At 37.6% G+C, this 18,548-nt stretch overlaps 2 protein-coding genes across 5 annotated transcripts; one reads left to right on the top strand and one right to left on the bottom strand.

Annotated features, from left to right (window-relative positions):
* The first annotated feature begins 913 nt into the window (after positions 1–913).
* rab4a (RAB4a, member RAS oncogene family) lies at positions 914–8,500 on the top strand. Its single transcript, XM_014997711.2, has 8 exons — positions 914–1,081; positions 2,450–2,530; positions 2,700–2,814; positions 4,275–4,337; positions 4,408–4,562; positions 5,227–5,322; positions 6,066–6,209; positions 7,267–8,500. Exons 1-7 carry the CDS (start codon positions 1,066–1,068, stop codon positions 6,179–6,181), a joined length of 642 nt encoding a protein of 213 aa, XP_014853197.1. The 5' UTR covers positions 914–1,065; the 3' UTR covers positions 6,182–6,209; positions 7,267–8,500.
* Positions 8,501–9,319: 819 nt separating this feature from the next.
* Positions 9,320–17,707, bottom strand: ccsapb (centriole, cilia and spindle-associated protein b). 4 transcript variants are annotated; one of them, XR_015762536.1, is made up of 6 exons: positions 17,269–17,707; positions 14,710–15,074; positions 14,544–14,627; positions 12,572–12,786; positions 10,982–12,504; positions 9,320–10,576 (listed from the first exon to the last, which is right to left on the bottom strand). XR_015762536.1 is itself a non-coding variant. In XM_014997709.2 (5 exons), the coding sequence occupies exons 2-5, from the start codon at positions 15,065–15,067 to the stop codon at positions 12,322–12,324; spliced, it is 840 nt and encodes a 279-aa protein (XP_014853195.2). In that variant the 5' UTR covers positions 15,068–15,074; positions 17,269–17,707; the 3' UTR covers positions 9,320–12,321. The 4 variants fall into 4 exon arrangements, 1 of the variants encoding a protein (XP_014853195.2); XR_015762537.1 differs by lacking the exon at positions 17,269–17,707 and adding an exon at positions 15,176–15,808; XR_015762538.1 differs by lacking the exon at positions 17,269–17,707 and having other exon boundaries at positions 14,710–15,169.
* Between the last annotated feature and the right edge of the window lie 841 nt (positions 17,708–18,548).

The following is an 18,548-nucleotide window of genomic DNA, read 5'->3' on the forward strand; positions in this document are numbered from 1 at the left end:
CCTCCAAACTGTTTAGGACTTTGATTTCCATGAGAGATCAAACTTTATTTTCATCTGAAAACAGGACTTGAGATTAACAGGCATTTTGTCCAGCCCTTTTTCTCCTTACCTGGTGTAAGATGCTCCTAACTCCTCTAGTTTATTGGTGGATCAACTAGAAGTATGATAGTTTTACACCAGGTGCTGGATCAATGTATGGTGACAAAATCACAAACCCCAAACTCTTGAATGGGTTTTGCTTTATCCATTCAAAGCAAATAGCTATGGTTATTCCTGCTACTTGTGCATCCACTGCAAAAACATTAAAGTATTTTTTGACTTTGTTTCTAGTGCAAATATCTTACTAAACTAGAAATAAAACAAAACTAACTTATAAGTAACTTTTCAGCAAGATATAAGAATTTGTTTAGAGTCAGCAATTCCTTAATATTGATGAAAAATGGCAGATTATTTCACTTATAATATGAGGAAAATATTTTTGTTGAGACACTCAAGTCTCTAAACAAGTAGTTTTTCATAAATATTAAGGAATTGTTTTCTGAAAACAAGCTCTTATATTGTGCGGAAAAGTTACTTGTAAGTTACTTTTGACCTATTTCAAGTATTTGTATTAGAAATTAGACTGAAAATAACATTCTGTGGTTTCGCAGTGTCATTTTCGACAAAGGTTTTTTCCCTTCACTTAACTTTCCATGAATAAGCCTTGATAAAGCACTCCGATAAAGCTTCTTCAGCACTGAACATTGTTACGCTTCATTTTTGTGGAAGGTGTCAAGACTCCAGTCTACCGCATGATTGTGAGACCACAACGTAACATTTCAGCATTATTAATTGAGCAGTAACAGCACCACCTCGTGGTCATTTTGAGTCATTACATGGAAAATGTTATGGATTCGCCACAAAAAGCTTTTATTTTGAAACAACACACGGGAAATCGGAAGGGAAAATCAGCTGGAATCCACGGAAATCCTCGACGGGACTATATTTCTTTACTTAGCTAGCAATTTATTTGTCAGCTGCTGTTTTTCGCTCCCATCGGTTTGCTGTTAAGCCGCCACCCTGGCGATGTCAGAGTCCTACGGTAAGCGGGCGGTGTTGTTGCGGAGGGGCCGCTGTTAGCTTGTTTCTTTAGCCGCAGGGAGGAGAAGGAGGCAGGTGTGTCGATAGGGCTTTTTCCCAACGAAAACACATAGCTTCCAGGCTAACCGAGCCACTTACAAAGCGACTCAAGTCTCTGAACAAAGCTGTCAGTCTAAATAGGTCTTACAGTCGAGTTTACCGTGGCGGTTCTTATGGATCAAACTGACCTTTTAGGGTTTACATGCTTAGAGAAGAACAAAAAACACAAGAATATCCTATTTGAATGGATGATAGCACAGGGATATAATAAAGCCTTTAGAAATCTGTAACTCTTCTCTTAAAAAGGACGTTTTGTGTTGCTTTATTGCTTTATTTAGTGAATGCTCTACCATGTATGCCGCTATGCGCTATTTATTTAATGATAAACTAAATGCTGCATCCTAATGGATCTGGTGTTAAATTTTTTGTGCTATATCTGCAACACTTTTAGGCAGAAATGGGAAGACTTTACTTTCAAAAGTGAAAATGTTAATAACAAATCGCAGCGAAGGAAAACCCAAATCAAACGAAACCAGTTTGCTTTGTGCCTGTAGTTTTTTAGCCTGTTGGTTGTTGGAGGTCAGGTCACAGATCTGATGTGAGATTCCTCAGATCCTTCTGGACCTCCAGGCATTCCCAGATTCCTCAGATCCTTCTGGTCCTCCAGGCATTCCCAGATTCCTCAGATCCTTCTGGACCTCTAGGCATTCCCAGATTCCTCAGATCCTTCTGGACCTCCAGGCATTCCCAGACAGACAGGTTGATGTTAAGATCAGGACTCTAAAACATTTAGGAGAATCTGCAGTCTGCTTGCTAGATTAGAAAACTTTAACTCTTAGTCTAGATGAGATGTTGAATTCAAAGTATTGAATTAGTTACTTGCTGACATGGCTGCTGCTTATAAAGTTACTTTGGACTGCAACTGTCCAAAGCAGATGCCTGTTTAAGGTCCCTTTCAATTAAAGTAATCTGGAATTACTGGTAATTAATGTATGGTTAACGCTGAATGTTTATGATGTTAAACGTTAGTGTGTGAAATGATCACAAAGCATCTTTTAACAGGGTTTTATTTAATCTGTATGGCCTCTCAGATAGTATTGCATGATAACTGATTGCCTGTTCTTCACAGCATTAAGAACATCACTAACCTCCCAAATCTATTTACAGAAATGTAAAACCAAACATGACAGACAAACGGATGATTCTTTGTTTTGTTTTTGTTTTCCAGGCCGACATTCTTGCTCCAAGGCAGCAGTTCTCTCGAATGCAAAACTTTACAGAATATAAAATCATTTTCTTAAGGTTTTTTTTTTCTATCTCCCATCTGCAGATTTCCTCTTTAAATTCCTGGTGATTGGGAATGCTGGGACAGGCAAATCCTGCCTGCTGCACCAGTTCATAGAGAAGAGATGTAAGTCAGGAAGACGTGGAAGCGTTCAGCTTCTCTTACGGCTTCCTCTGCTTTCAGATTTCAAATAGTTTTGTTCAATTTCTTAGGTTGATTAACTGAGACAGTTTTAAATATTTTAATGACGACAGGACCTGCATGTTAATTTATTTTATGTTTTTTTTCCTTCCAGTTAAGGATGAATCTAACCACACGATTGGTGTGGAGTTTGGCTCAAAGATCATCAGTGTCGTCAACAAAACGGTCAAACTGCAGATCTGGGACACCGCAGGACAAGAACGCTTCAGGTGAATCGCATCGTTAACACGGAGCATCCAGCCTTTATTACCTCAGACCAACCAGTAACGACCACAAGCAACACAGCTGGAATAAAACGATTAAGAAGAAAAACAACACAGTGCATTAGAAAATGTCTGAAACGATAAATGATGTTGCTCTGGTCACTGGTGTTTGGATGTTCACTTGTCCCTCACTTTATGGTTTGGAACTGAGTTTGACACAACTTAGGATAAATACATTAAACTTTTTTAATCCAGCACGGTAATCCATCCTGAGTTTAATCCGGATGTTTTTGTTTGACCTTCACAAACCTTAAACTCACCAGAAACCAGAACTTCCAGAAGAGTCGTCAAGCAGCGCTGATCAGCCAATCAGAAGCAGAGATGGAGTGACGGAAGCGAGGCGTTACCGTAGGCAACCATTAACAAAAACAGACTGAATACTTTAACTTAAACTATATTCTTTAGACTTCAGGAGATCAAAAAAGTTAGGAAGCTTAAAAATGTAAGCAATTTTTTGAGGACACGTGTCAAACTTGAGGCTCGTGGGCCAAATCTGGCCCGCCATAGCTTTTTATGTGGTCCTCTAGATTCTAGACTCGAAGTGTGCTTAAATATTGTGTTATCAATCAAATTAATGCAGTTTTTATCAATCAGTTCCTCCAGTTTCTTGAAAATTATTGTGGAAATTTACATAAAATCAACAAATCCCCTCACTCTTTTCTGCCAATTCATAATTGGGAGTTTATTGCAGATTTTTCCCAAAAATTGTCAAAACTTTCTTACTTGTGCTAAACAGCTGCCTCAGCTTTAATTGATGTCAGATTATAGTTTATGATCTGTACAGCGAGTAATAAACAGTCGCATTGACCGTCATAAATAAATGCAAACATCGTAAATATTTCCAAATTACTACCACAAACACTTTGATTTTTACTGTGAAAAAATCACAAAAAGAATCACAAAATCCTGGAAGGACTGAAAAGATGTTCAATAATATTAAATTTTAAGAATTCATTGATATTTTAACAGCTTGAACAGGTTTTATCATTATATTCTGGCACAACCGGCCCTTTAAGAGCATTTTGATCTGGATTTGGCCCAAAACGAAAACGACTTTGGGGATCAATACAGAATAATCTATTCTGTTATTAATCTATTACTTCAGACATATAAACCTCTTTTTAAGATTGTTGTCATTTTCAGGGTTTCATATAAAATAAAAGGACATTTGATATTTTAACACTAAAGTCGGAACTAATCCTGGATTATTTCTAAACTTTCTGAACCTTTGAATAAATCTGATTATTTAATTTTTGACTCCATCTTGTTCAGGACATGAAGAGTTGTGATGTTTTGGCAGCAGCAGCATTTTGATCCAGTGAAAACCTGACATCCAGAATGTCTGTGATGGCTTGACTGTGTTTATCCAGATCTCCGTTAATCTGCTGTGTGTCTGCGTCCGTCAGGTCTGTGACCAGAAGTTACTACAGAGGAGCCGCAGGAGCGCTGCTGGTCTACGACATCACCAGGTACCAAACCGAACCCAGTCGTAGATCCGTTTCTGCAGCTTCGCCTGTTCACTCCTGTCCGTCTCTGCAGTCGGGAAACGTACAACGCTTTGACCACGTGGCTGAGCGACGCCAGGATGCTGGCCAGTCAAAACATCGTCATCATCCTCTGCGGGAACAAGAAGGACCTGGACGCCGACAGAGAGGTCACGTTCCTGGAGGCGTCGCGGTTCGCTCAGGAAAACGGTACCGGCTGATCCAGGAAGCTTTCTGACCGAATTAAAAACAATCTGCGTCAATAAATCAGTCAATGAGTCTGAAGTTTAGTGGCAGTTTCACATCAGGAAGACGTCATAAACTCATCAACAGCTGAACTTCAGGGCCGTCCAAAACTGTCGAGTCAACAAAACTCACGAGAAAAGAAAATTTTAAAAATCAAGCCAATAAAGTAGACTCGCTTTTTTTTTTTTTGTTCTATTAGAAGAAATTTGTTTAGTTTTCACATTTGGGACTTGATCGAACTAATTTATTCTCAGCAGAATTTGGGTCTCTTTCTGTGAAAACTCCTGCTATATTCATAAAAGTTAATAAACTAAAAGCTGAATTGGGCTCAGTGATGTCGGCTTTTCAGTAAAAGTTTCTGGATTGATGTAGTTCTACTTATTATAAAAATACGACTTAACATTTTCTACTGCTGTGTCAGCGATAATCTTACACTGATTAAACATAAAAAGCTTAATGAACAAATCTGTATCATTCTTGAATTGCATTTGGGGGCCATTTCTGGCCCCCGGGCCTCAGTTTGGTCACCGCTGCTCAGTTGGAGGATCTGAACAGATGATGTTTGACTCACTCGCCATGCTGTGTGCAGAAAACCAGAGGCTCTAATCTGCGGGTGTTTGTGTCTCAGAGCTGATGTTCCTGGAGACCAGCGCGCTGACGGGGGAGAACGTCGAGGAGGCCTTCGTCCAGTGCGCTCGCAAAATCCTCAACAAGATCGAGTCTGGTAGGAACCCGACCCGTCGCCCAGCACAGACCATCGCTTCATCCAAGTCAGAGTTACAGTTACTCAGTTACATTTACTGGAGTTACTTTTTTGAACAAAATTACTTTTACGAGTATTTTTACTACTTTTTACTTTTATTTAAGTAACTTTATTGTGAAGTATTTTTACTCTTACTTGAATAAAATTTCAGTGGGTTTTCTACCCACTGAATGAAAGACAAAAATGTTTTTTTTTTTAAAATTCATCAGACACACACCTCCAGTTTTTGTTAAAGTTTTATCAGTTTCATATGGAGAAATAAAATTATTTGGAAACATTTTCTTTTGTCTGTTTTTGTTATTTTTTTGTTACTTGTATGAATATTTGTCATTTTGGTTCATTAAAATACCAACATTTTTCACCTGACTTTATATTTCTCTCCGTCTGATGATGTAATTTTTAATATTAAATTACTAATAATTTGATCAGTTTCTCAGTACTTCAGTGGACTTCTTACCAAATACTTTTTTCCTCTTACTTGAGTAATTTCTTGGTAACTTTTACTTGAGTAAAACTATGTTGTAGTAGTAGTGCTACTCTTACTTGAGTATATTTTCCAGTTTATTCATCTGGAAACTACTTTAGCCTCGTTCTGTTGGCAGTCACCAAACCTTTCTTCTTTCTTCTTGGTTATGTAAATCCAACGCGCCTCGGTTCTTCTCGGTTCTTCTAACTTTTCCTCTGCTGTCTGGTCGCCTCTCTAGGGGAGTTGGATCCAGAGCGGATGGGTTCAGGCATCCAGTACGGCGACGCGGCGCTGCGACAGCTGCGCTCTCCGCGCCGCGCTCAGCCGCAGGGCTCCCAGGACTGCGGCTGCTAGTGGACTCCATGCAATTCACTACATGAAGGTGAAAAGGTTTAGAGAACCAGAGGTTTCCAATGAAATCAGTACATAAGTCATTAATTACACCTTCATTAAATCAGGAGTTCCGCTTTAATGATGCAATAATATAATTATGGGTACATTTATTTATTTTATTCTATTATTTTGACAAGTAATAAATTAATCAGTTTTTAAAAAATTGACACATTCTGCATATTTTTTAATTTAACCACTTGAGCCTGTTTTATGCAATATTAAAAATACATAAAAATGCAAATAAACAAATATGTTTCTGTTTTTAAATAAGAAAATAAACATTTTATTGCTTAAAATGCAACAGCACAGCATTTAGTTTTAGCACAGGATGCATCTAAATTTAAGAATTTGAACAGGTGAAGCTAAAATGCTGCTTGAGGAGTTTTGAGTCAAAAATATTTACAGAAAATATTCATTCTTTATCTTAAGCATAAAATGTATTTAGTTTTTGAACGGATTTGCTTTAATTACTACTTTGAATATCTTGTTCTTTCAGTAAAATATAATTTTTTGGGGTCTCTACACTCTAGTTAACAATCGATTAGTAAATTAGTTGACCATAACTTTGATAATCGATTAATCCGATTAATCGCTTCAGTTCTAATCTATTATAACAGAATTTACACATACTTTGAGATGTTTATCAGGGCATTTATAATCATAATGCTTCAAATTTCAACCTGGAGATTTGAATGCAAACATACATTTTGAGAACAAGATGTTACGATAACATCAGTTAATCACGATTAATCTGATTAATCGTTTCAGCTCTAATCTATTGTTGCAGAGTTTAGATTTACTTTGAAATCCTAATCAGGGCATGTTTGCATTCACAGTCATAATGTTTCAGATATCACAACCTGGAGATTTGACCGCAATGATAAATTTTCAGCACAATTACTTCATATTTGATTAATCACGATTAATCATTTCAGTTCTAATTTATTTCTCACCTTTTTGTTAACCATGACTGCCTCATAATTCATCCTTTATGTTTTTTTTAAATTGCATTGTTGCTTATTCACCCAGTGTTTCTGTTTGGGCAGGTTTATAAAGACCAGAAGAAGAAGAAGAGCCATGGAGGGCCTGACAGTGTTGGGTTCAGGTTGCTGGCTGGTGACCCCTCCCATGACCTTTGCACGGACCCTTCAGAGTCTTTATTTTCATTTCTGCATGTGCAGAGAGCTGAGAAGTCCTTCTGGCCCCTCTCCCCTCCCTCAGATCGGCCATCTTCCCAGCAGTTTGCTGCTTTACTGGACCAAAATGGCCCCCGACCATCCCACCCAGGATGCTAAACGTTTGCATGTCTCACACTGTATTCCCTCCGATGCAGTCTGGAGTCCACCTTCAGTCCATATAACATAAACAAGATTTGACTGGATAATTTGTTAGTAAAATAGGTTGGCGTTTTGCTCCAGCTTGAATGTGGATGAATTGATGCAAACCAGACGACTTTATCATCGACTCTTTGGCATGGAAACCAAACTTTAACCCCCCTGAACTTCTGTTCTCTCTTTGTTTCCCTCTCTAGTTTAAACACCAAACGTTGCCCTCATTAACTCCTCCTCAGCTAACACACCCTCCCTTCCCCGCTGCCTTTCTTGCATTAAACCCCCTGGTTTCCCTTTCTTCGCTGTACAGAGTTTCTGTAAATAGAGACCGACGCATGCTTTCCAGACGGAGTATTTTATTATAGCTGATATTCCATCTGTAACACATTAGAAGTCATATTAGCATCATTTTCATGCTCCACTGTATATTTAAAAACACTGGCTCCTCGTGCTCCGTGTGTGAAGGACGGGTCGCCACTTTAACAAGTTTAACGGTTGTGTAACTCGTTTGTCCTGCAGCCAGTGAAGTGGCAGATCTCTCACTAATTGTTGCTTGTTTACATGAAAACCCGACTGATGCTAACCAATCACAGCTGCAGTCAGAAGCTTATCTGTTGTGTGCTTTATTTATTTTAATCTTTTAAGGTTAACACGTCACTTTGCTTTAGTTATCATCTTCCTACATAGCTTAATTAAAGCCATAATAAGGACAAAACTCTAAACTTTTCCATCACGGTTCAAACTAAAGCAGCTTTTCATATTTAGTCTGAAATACGACGGTGGCTTTCGCTGTTTCACATCTGGATGTCGTCATTTTGTGTTTTGTTTTTTGTCATCGGATTCTTTTGTTTCCATGTATGTTTTGTCATAAATATCATAGATTTTTAATTTATTGTTTATGATAATTGGCATATGTTTTTGAAATAAAACAAACAAATACATCACCGGATATGTGTTTTTGTTTTTTTATTTCTCTACAGCTTCACATCTGTGAAGGAAAAACTTCAATATTTAGAGTCAAACTCAAAAATTTATTCATTTGAATCCTTTATATTCTGATTTGAAAATCATCTAAAAGTTCAGTTTTTTCTGTAATTTGATTCAAAAAGTGATATTCTAATAAATGTATTACATATACCGTTATATTTCAAACAATGATTATTTTATGATCAAATCATCACAAACTAAAAACCTCCCTCTGGATCTCAGTGGGAGATCCACATTTCTTCCTTCCACTAAGCTTTCTATAGATATACTTGGAAGTAAAACGTAGCTGTCTAAGAAATTACTCAAGAGTAAAAGAGTATTTGGTAAAAAGATAATTACTAACTGATCAAAACAATTTAATATTTAATAATTACATCATTAGTTGGACCGAAATATTAAGCTATGTGAAATTTTTGATAATTTAAGAACCAACATAAATAATTCATATTAACATAAAAAATAATTCATATTAACATAATTACAAAACAACAAAAACAGGCAAAGGAAAACATTTTCCAAATCATTTTTTTCACTTTGATCATTCAGTGAAGTTACGGTACTCACATTGGATATCTGATACTTTATAATGAAGTAAAAAACACATTGTAGTAAAAATACTCCTAAAAGTATCAAAAAGTTCCTCAAGAAGTTTCTATTTGCCAACTCTGGCTAATAGAAATAATCAATTCAGGTTTAAATTCTGTGTAATAAATCTCCACCTCTTTCTTTATTTGCATTATTAAAATACTCAAAACTGATTTTTTTTTTTTAAATCAAACTGTTTTATTTAGATGAACCTGAACAGGAAAACCAAGTTTTCAAAAGCTTACAACGTAAAAAAAATTAAACTTTTTATTTCCTCCACTCTGCTCAAATAGGCTCAAATCTCTACCTAAAGATTTAAAAGGGTAAAAATGATCAGATTTAAAATCTTAGCAGTTTTTAAAGTGTGATCATTTGAAAAGGTTGGTATATTTTGATGCTGCCAGTCACAAACTCAGCAATGTGGTAGAAAAATGTTTCACTAAAAGCTTCAGGTCACATGAGCCGACGTTCATCTTTCAGTCATTTAAATGTTTGTACAGATTTTGTGAAAAACAGAAGAAACTGTGAAAGTATTACTGTAGAAACCTAAACAATAAACATTTTCTGTTTCTCCGCATTTATCTGAGAACACAGAAAATCAACTGATTGTTTTTAAAGTGAAATGCTGCACATAATTACAGACTAATAATGAACATGATGCTACAACAATGACGAAAAAGAGATAAAACAGTCTTCCCACCGTTTCTAATGTTTAACTTCTGTAAAATATTTGATCAAAAGCAAAATATAGTTTATATTTATAAGTTTCAAGTGTAATCATGATTAAACAGTTAATGTGGCAATACAAACTAGTTTAAGTTAACAGCAACCACAAATATAACATTTTAAAAATAATTACAACATTTCATATTAACACAAGTAAACTATTAATATTTACATCATTTTTTTCACTTTTCTGTTTGGCTTCAAAACATTCAGTGACAGAAATCTCAGATTATAATCTCTGTTATACTTTGGACTGGATCTAAGCTGACCGTATCCCACACACTAAATTGATCATTTTGTTTTTTTCTGGTAAAAAAAAAAAAAGAAGTTACATGTGGAAAAAGATCTAGAGTGACCCTGATTAACACCTAGTTAAGAAAATGTTTTACAATCTTTTAGTTTATTTTAAATTAAAAAGGACGCAATCTGCCTGAAGTTAAACCAGCAGTCTTAATTTATGAACAATAACTAGATGAAGGAAGACAGCAAAAACCCAAAAGGAGACAGAAGAAAGAATAAAATCCCTTAAAGATGGTGACGACAGGAAATGTTTCAAAATGTCAAGGAAGCAGGTATGAGTCTAAATAATTTGAGAACATTTCTAAATAAAACCAGGTGTTCCTGGTGCATTCTGGGTATTTTTCCCCGCTGATGAGCCTCTTCCAGGCAGATGGAGGAAACTTTCTGTTCCTTTTATCACCACATCCAGAACCAACATCGTTACAAGCTGTAATTCAGACAAGAAAATCGTGGAGCGAAACAGAGAAAAAAGTGAAATTAGTGACCGGTTTGCAACAGGAAAACAAAATCCAAACTGTTTATATCTTCTTTATCATAATTCCAGTTAAACCACAATAAACAGATTTAGACACTCTGCAGGTTTTATTACAAATCAGAAACGTTACAGTCATGATGATAAAGCTAAGTTAGTTTAACTGTTGAAAGATTTCTGAGGTTTGATGAGCTGTGTGCAGCATTCAGAGTTCAACAGTAACTAGTTACATTTACTTGAGTTACCTTTTTGAAAAGAAAAAATGTACTTTTGGGAGTATTAAAATAGATTTAGTTGGTTCTGAGAGGAAAACAGCGCTGTGTGGGTGAGGAAGAGGCAGATGGATGAAGAGCTGCTCACCTTGACGTCACGCTGAGTCTGCAGGTTGGGGACTGCAGCGCCTCCTGCTGGTCCTCCTCCTCCTCCTCCTCCTGCTCCTCTCCTAAACTAATTCAAACCTGCTCACCTTACTCTTGCTATATGTTGCCTCATCACTCCTCCCTAACAAAACGATGAGTATGTAAACTTCTGGCCAACACTGAATCCTTGAATTATTGTTTATACAAGTTCAAAAGTTTCTTCAAGAACCGGAATCTTCATCCGATTCTTTTACCCAGGAGTCGCTCCTCTGTAGATCATCATCTCCATAACAAAGTCGTCCTTTTACTGGATGTCTTAAAGGATTTGCGTCAAAGTATGGCTGTAAGATTCAATGTGAACTACTAACACTAATTTAAATGTCTGGTAAAGCTTCATTTGAAGGGATGTGCATAAGACTGAATGTTATAGAATTTAATTTGTTAATGCCATTTTTAATGCAAAGTGCAATTAAAACGTTCATTTAAAGTCATTATTTACCAAATTAAACTTCATTACAACAGACATAAACAGTCATATGTGGAGGCGCGTCAAGTACTGCGCGATTTGAAGCGTTTCCAGTGTTTGATGCGTTCAACGCTGGAAAATCTGAACTTTAGCCAGTCGTAGTTTTGCATTTTCCGACGTGATCTCAGAAAAATAAAACTATGGAGAATAAACTAATTGTCGCTGTTTGCTCTCGTCCTGTAATCTACGACCAATCGAGCTACGACTACACAGACAGGAATAGAAAGGACTTGACTTGGGAGAGGATCAGCGAGGAAGTTGGGATGTTGAGTAAGTTATAACTATTTGAAAAATATTTCCCCGCATTTGATCTATCCAAATCCGTCCAGCAAAAACGTTGAAACACGTTAAAAAAACGTTGTATTTATTTAGACAAAACATGCAGGAGACGGTGGAAGAGTTTGAGGGACATGTACGCCAAGGAGTCTCCTCTCAACGTCCGACTAGAGCGACTGACATCTAGAGCAAAATGTCAAACGTCTGACTTCAAAGTACACATGCGTCAAACTTGAAGCGTCGACGCGTTTTTGACGCGCGTAACGCGTTCGGTGTGAACGCACCACTATGCACACCCCTTCAAGATCAAGTGTTACCAAATGTCTTTATGTGACAAAACTTCAGTTCGTCGTAAAACTACCAAAACTTTTCTTCCATGATTGTCCTCCATCTTGTATAAAATCCCTGAGTTTGAGATGTTTTTCATGAAGACAAGTCGCAGTGAGACTTAGAGCTCGTAAAATGTGCCATGTGTCTGAACTTCCGCTGTTTCTAGAGGCAGGAATGATGGCTGTTGGTGCTGATGTTCTGCCGCTGTCCTATCGGGAGCGAGCGGAGAAGCAGCGCATGTACTCAGTGAGCCAGGGGTTGAACTCGGGTTGAACCGCCATCTCGGCTTTATTTGGGTCCGCTGACTTGGCCCGACGCCGCCCAGGTCGCCGGGACTGGATCTGCCGCTCCACCTGCCGTCTGGTCTTAGCACGCAGAGCCGATTCATGAATCTGTCCGTGAAACGACCGGTTATATTTCATGTTTAGAGAATGACAGGTACACCAGGCATTACGTCACCTCAGCAGTAGAAGCTGCAGGACCGACGTTGTGAGTCTTCCTATTTGCGATGTCTGCATCCTTTTCTCCTGAGCCATACAGAGCGAAAGCATGGCGTTTCTCCTTTGTGTCCTCTTTGAGCTGCCGTACAGGCCTCACGCGCTTGGAGCGCCAGGCTGGTCTCGTTGATTTGGAGGGTTTTCCTTGGTGAGGTCGGGCTGCTCTCGTCTCTTTTTCTGGAAAATGAAAAGAAAAACTTTAACAAATCCTAACCTGGGGCTGGACAATAAATCAGTAACAGTATATATTGCAATGCACACATGATCAATACCAACACGTTCGATAGAATTATCAATAATTTCATTGGATTCTGATCCAGAATCGTATGGCATTCTGGGAGATGTAGGCAGAGGAAAGACTTTTACTGCTCAAACTAAAGGTTGGTGGAATCAACTCCCTCACTCGCTCTTTGGTTGCCTAGCAACTCTCTCATTCTTTGGTTACCTAGCAACAACTTGTTGAGCAACTGCCACAGCAGCAGTTTACATTTTCTCCACTGTTGCCTCATAACTACTCAATAATAATAATAATAATAATAATAACACAATAGCATTAGGTGAAAACTGAGAATTAAACAGGAAAGGTCACACCACTAGTTTGGCCGGGTTTCAGATATTTAAAACAAAAAAACTAATCAAAATAGTGAATTTGAACCAGGTGAAGGGAAAACTATGCCATTTGGGGAGTTTTGTGTAAATTCTATTTTTTTTTAAAAAGTGTTTTAATCATATATTTATTTATTTTTTTTCTACATTTTTGTGTAGAATATATATAGTTTCAGTTTTGAAGCTGATTTTTCTGTATCAAAAAACAAACATTTACAGCGACAGGAGTAGCAACTGGTTTAAAAAATGTGTTACATCATCTCAGACTGATCCGTTTCCCATAAAGTTTAGTTTTTTTGTTTGTTTTGTTTTTGCACAAAAAGCAGAAAATGTTTTCAGTGGTGAGAGGTTCTGACTAATCTGTTTTTAGATATTTTTTCATTTATTCTATCTTGTGAAAAAATTTCATCAAAGGCTATTTTATATTTGATTTGACAGTCAAATATCACAATCCTTTCCATGGAGTGTTTTGCAGAAAATTCAAATTACAAGTCACTTTTTCAAGTCAATATCTACATGCAGGAAAATGAATTTATTTCTCTTATTTTTTCAGTGTGACTGTCTAACTATAGCAAAATTACTCTGAAACCATTTTAAGCTAATTATTCGTTTTCTGATCTTCAGTGAATAACAACACAATTTTTCTGTTACAACCAGAATGACTGTAAACATTATTGCTAAAAAAAAAAAGAAAGAAAAAGGTAGAAACCTGAAATATTTTCCCTGAAAAGAGGCTTGTTGACAATAACTTAAAGTACTGTTTTCAGCAGAAATGTTAAAGGTATGTGTATTATCTGATTAATTCAATACTAATTCAGAGATACATCTGTTTTCCTACCGACTAGAATGAAGATCAAAAATTAGGGTCGCACTAATTGCAGTTTTCCAGCCGATTTCTGATTTCAGATCTCTAAAAAGCCTTACTTGCCGATTCCAGTTTTGGCCGATACCAATCACTTTTTGTCTGAAATGCTGCTAAATATAGCAGGAAAGTCACTGAGTTTTTAACAATGGAGTGACTGTTGTTAACTCCAAACATGCAAAGGTGACCTGGTGGGACGCTCTGTCAGTCAAACCTCTCTCACAAGAGACAAGAAGAGGACAACGGCTGATTTTTAGACCATTGCTGAGGTAGATCAGCTTAACATGCAAGTAATGGCCGATCAATGATCTCCCAAAATTAAGGAAAACAGCGCTGATAAATTGGTGCACCCCTATCAAAAATATAGCACATTATATATAAACATAATAAAATTGGAAAGCTTCTCTTAAATTGTGTGATACTTTAGGTACTCGGCATTTTAAAATGACATTTGACAATAGCTTACCTTTGTTTCGGAGTGGAGCAGAAAACTCCTCTTCCTCTCCCTGAACTGCTTTGTTTGACTCCCTGATATCGTCACACTGCGAACCTAAGCAGTGAGTCATATCACACACGATAACAGGCAAACATCACAACATGATGCTATATTACTCTTTTAATTGAACGCTTACTGTGTGCTGAGGACTGTGGGTCAGGCCTGATCTGCTCCTCGTTCTGGACAGCATGCCTAGGTCCGGCTCCGGTGGTTCTGGTTTCCTGCTGTCTGCCCGTCTTGACCCCCTCGGGCTCCTCTGTTTCAGCTCTGCCTCCGCCGGCTTCAACCTGGTTCTTACTGGGGTGAGGAGGGCTCCTTCCTCCCGAGTCCGAGTCGCTGTCCGAGCCGTTCCAGAACCAGGGGTTGTGTGTGTGCTCCAGCAGCCTCCGGGTCAGCCTGTAGGCCAGCATCTCCTCATAACACTTGGTGTAAGTCTCCCATTTGGGGTCTTTGAACTTCTTCATGTACTCTGAGCGGATCCTTTTAGTCACCATCTTGTCCCTGTTTAAACATAAAAAAGGAGCAAAAATAAACCAAAGACTTTATCACAATAAGTCTATAGCAAGAGTGACAACAGTGTTGTAACAGCTAAAACTCCTCACACCAAGATCTTTGTTTATCACCGCCAGACATTTAAACCATACCAACAACAGTTTAAACCAATAGCAGCACAGGATGCCGTTCAAGGACCCGCCTACTTTCTAACTGATGGGCTTATAGCTCGCTTTTCGGGCAACAAAAACAGAACCAGAGTCCGGTTCCAATGAAACTGTGAAGAATGACATCTGCTTTCTAAATCTTTCAAAATATCGGCTACAAGGACAGCGAGGAGTCTGTCTGCCATAACTACGTGACTATCAGAAATTTCCTGAACGCGGTGACGTAACTCTCATTTCTTCCTCTGATTGGCTGCCAAGATTACGTTGACAACAGATTCGAATAGGTTTGTTACCGTAATTTCCATTTAGTAACTGTAAGCAATAATTTGTCAGTCACGGCTGGTGAATATTTTTAATCAGTTATAGTAAAATTAAGTATAATAGTTTCTGAAAATTAATATTTATTTTTTCTATATCATTTACGGCAGCCAGATATTTTTTTTACACTAGGAATAGTCAGAATACTGTCTAAAATATATATACAAAACTTTTTCAAGGCAGCAATGAATGAATACATGGACAATGCGAAACGCCTCCTACGTCATAAAAGAGAACTCAACATCGTAACCCGAAGAAGATGGGCTCAAAACAAAAGCAACATAATTAGTAAAAGAAAAAGAGAAAAGGAGAAGCACAGCCATAAAACATTTATATGCATAGCACACACATATATACACAATAAATACTTAATCATTTTTTAAAATATAAAATAGCCTTTGAAGAAATCTTTTCACAAGACAGAATAAATGAAAAAAATATCTAAAAACAGATTAACAGGCATTTAACAAATAAATCTTAACTTTAATAAAACTTTTGAGAAAAATATAGGCTACTACGATTGATAACATTGACTGATTTTACTTTTGTGGGGAATTACATTATGTGACAGCTTGTATTTGCACTGCCTGTAGATGATTGTACACAGAGAAAAGAGTGAGACTATGCTGTGTGTCCATATTAGATTTACTTAAAAGTTGAAGTTCAAGAAGTTTGTGCATAATTATTCAGAAGTAAAGAAGATTTAGTTGTTTGATGTCTGTTAATCTGTTTTTATAGTATATTTTTCATTCATTCTACCTTGTAAAACAGACCTCTGGGTAAGTTATTCATTTGAAACACTTTGTAGAATAAAAAATACTTCTTGTGAAGGTAGGATATCTCTGATATCTCTGATAACGCTACAAAATATATTTTCTTATCTGTATGGACATGCAGAGGTTATTTGGATAACTGATAACAAACCAAGTCCAAAGAGTATAATGATATTATAAAATATCTATTCTGGATACAGATTTTAATTTAATAGATCCCCAAGAACTTTTGCTGTCACCTCTGAAGATTTGGAAGAAATAAATCCACGAAGATGAGGCAAATGTGGCATTATGAGGTAGTTTGACCGAGTTTATCTCCAAAAATGTGCAATAAAATTATAAAATATTCATTGTGGACACAGAATTTGGATGTGGAAGAATGTGTAGATGTCATCCATTTTTTATAGTTATGCTTCATTCCTATTTTTATCTCCTACAAGCTCCCCCTACTGACCTATTACCGTAATGCACCATATATGCGCGATGATGGTCTTTAAGAGAGAGCTGGCTTGACTTTACATGCAAGTGTCGACTCAGCTGACGCCAGTCCACCAGCTCGGGTACGAAAGAAATCATGTAGAGCCACTATTTTTAACACATCCACCAGGAACCATTAAACATGTTTCTGGTTTTCTATATGACACACATTGGCTCAATGCAGTGTCTATGTTCTCCTTTTAAAGTATGCACAGTTTGCTGTCATTAAAATAGCCTGCATGTTGTGCAGCGCAACCTTTTAATAACAAATATATCGCTGTTATGTACAGTCTGCACGTCAGATTAATCATGGCACCATGGAGCGCTGTAATCGCCTGTCGGCGGCAGCTCCGGTACCAGCTCAGTAAATCCATCAAACACTCCGTCCAGTCCACAACAGTTGACCTGCTCGACGGGAGCGACTCTTGCCTGCACAGATCTAATTTTGTATACAGTACACATACTTACTGCGAGCTCGGATGTCAGGAAGCGGCCCAGAGCAGATGGTTCTGCTGTAATGACACAGGACTTAGCTCCGCCCACCGGCGAGGACGCTTTTAAAAAGCCAAACACACCCCGCAACAGGCGCTTTATCCCTGTTTTCTGATGCTCAGTTTTCTCCGTTTGAGCTTGAAATGTTTAAGTGTTAGGTGGCTGATGCTTTGAATAATAATGTTGCCTTTTTTTCCCTCCTCTTTTTTTTTGTATCCTGTGAATTTAAGAAAGTCGTTTCATATCAGCTGCATCTGTCAGTGCGAGGCAGAGACGATAAACCTCCTGTTGTTTTATCAGGCTCCCCCTCCAGAGCTGCGTAGTAGTAACTAGTTACATTTACTCAGTTACATTGACTTGAGTAACTTTTTGGATAAAATGTACTTTTACGAGTATTTTTTACTACGCTGTACTTTTTACTTTTACTTGAGTAATTTTATTATTAAGTATTTTTACTCTTACTTAAAATGTCTGGATTTTCTACCCACTGAATGAAAAACAAACGTTTTAACTAAAAAATCACCAGATACAGACACACACAGTTTTTTAAATTTTTTTTAGAAGTTTTATATTGAGAAAAATATATATTTGAAAAAAAAATACAGATTTTGTTATTTTGTAATTATGTTATTCATATGAATAAATTTGATCTTTAAAATACCCAAATTCCCACATAACTTTATATTTTGCTCCGGGTAATTTTTAAGTGATTGGTACTTTCTTTCTCTTACTTGAGTAATTTTCTGGACCCTCTGCCCCTCTCGGATAACCTGGTGAGCTCATATTCATATAAGGCAGAGCTTGCGGAGAGGGTCCCTCTGAACACAGTATGCTTTCGACTAAAAATGGTCCGGGGGCCAGGGAGGAGCATGTGGCAGCTCAACGGGATTCCGGAGCGGGTGTCCGGTGTCCCAGCGCTACTGATCCGGGTCGGCTATAACAGCAGAGCCGCTCCTGTTGCGCCTGTTGCCTTTGCGCATTCCTGCCAAGTGCTATTCTGAATGTGCGTGCTGAAGATGTTCCCACTTTTGTGACCGAGCAGTCCGCCAATCAGAACTGATGATGAAGTGACGCACGTTCATCCCACATATCCGTCTCTCTGTCTGACATGTGGCTTCACTACTAAGTCATTAACTCCACTGTTTGTTGCGTAAGGTTGGCAGTCTTATCGCAAATGCCACAACATTTGGTCAGGTTGTGTAGTTTGGTGTTTTTTATTCTTGCTTTTTATGAATGTTTTCGTCTGACATTCATGA

The sequence above is a fragment of the Poecilia mexicana genome, unplaced genomic scaffold (genome assembly GCF_051168715.1).
Source record: "Poecilia mexicana isolate PSO_F unplaced genomic scaffold, ASM5116871v1 scaffold_3, whole genome shotgun sequence".
Taxonomy (NCBI): domain Eukaryota; kingdom Metazoa; phylum Chordata; class Actinopteri; order Cyprinodontiformes; family Poeciliidae; genus Poecilia; species Poecilia mexicana.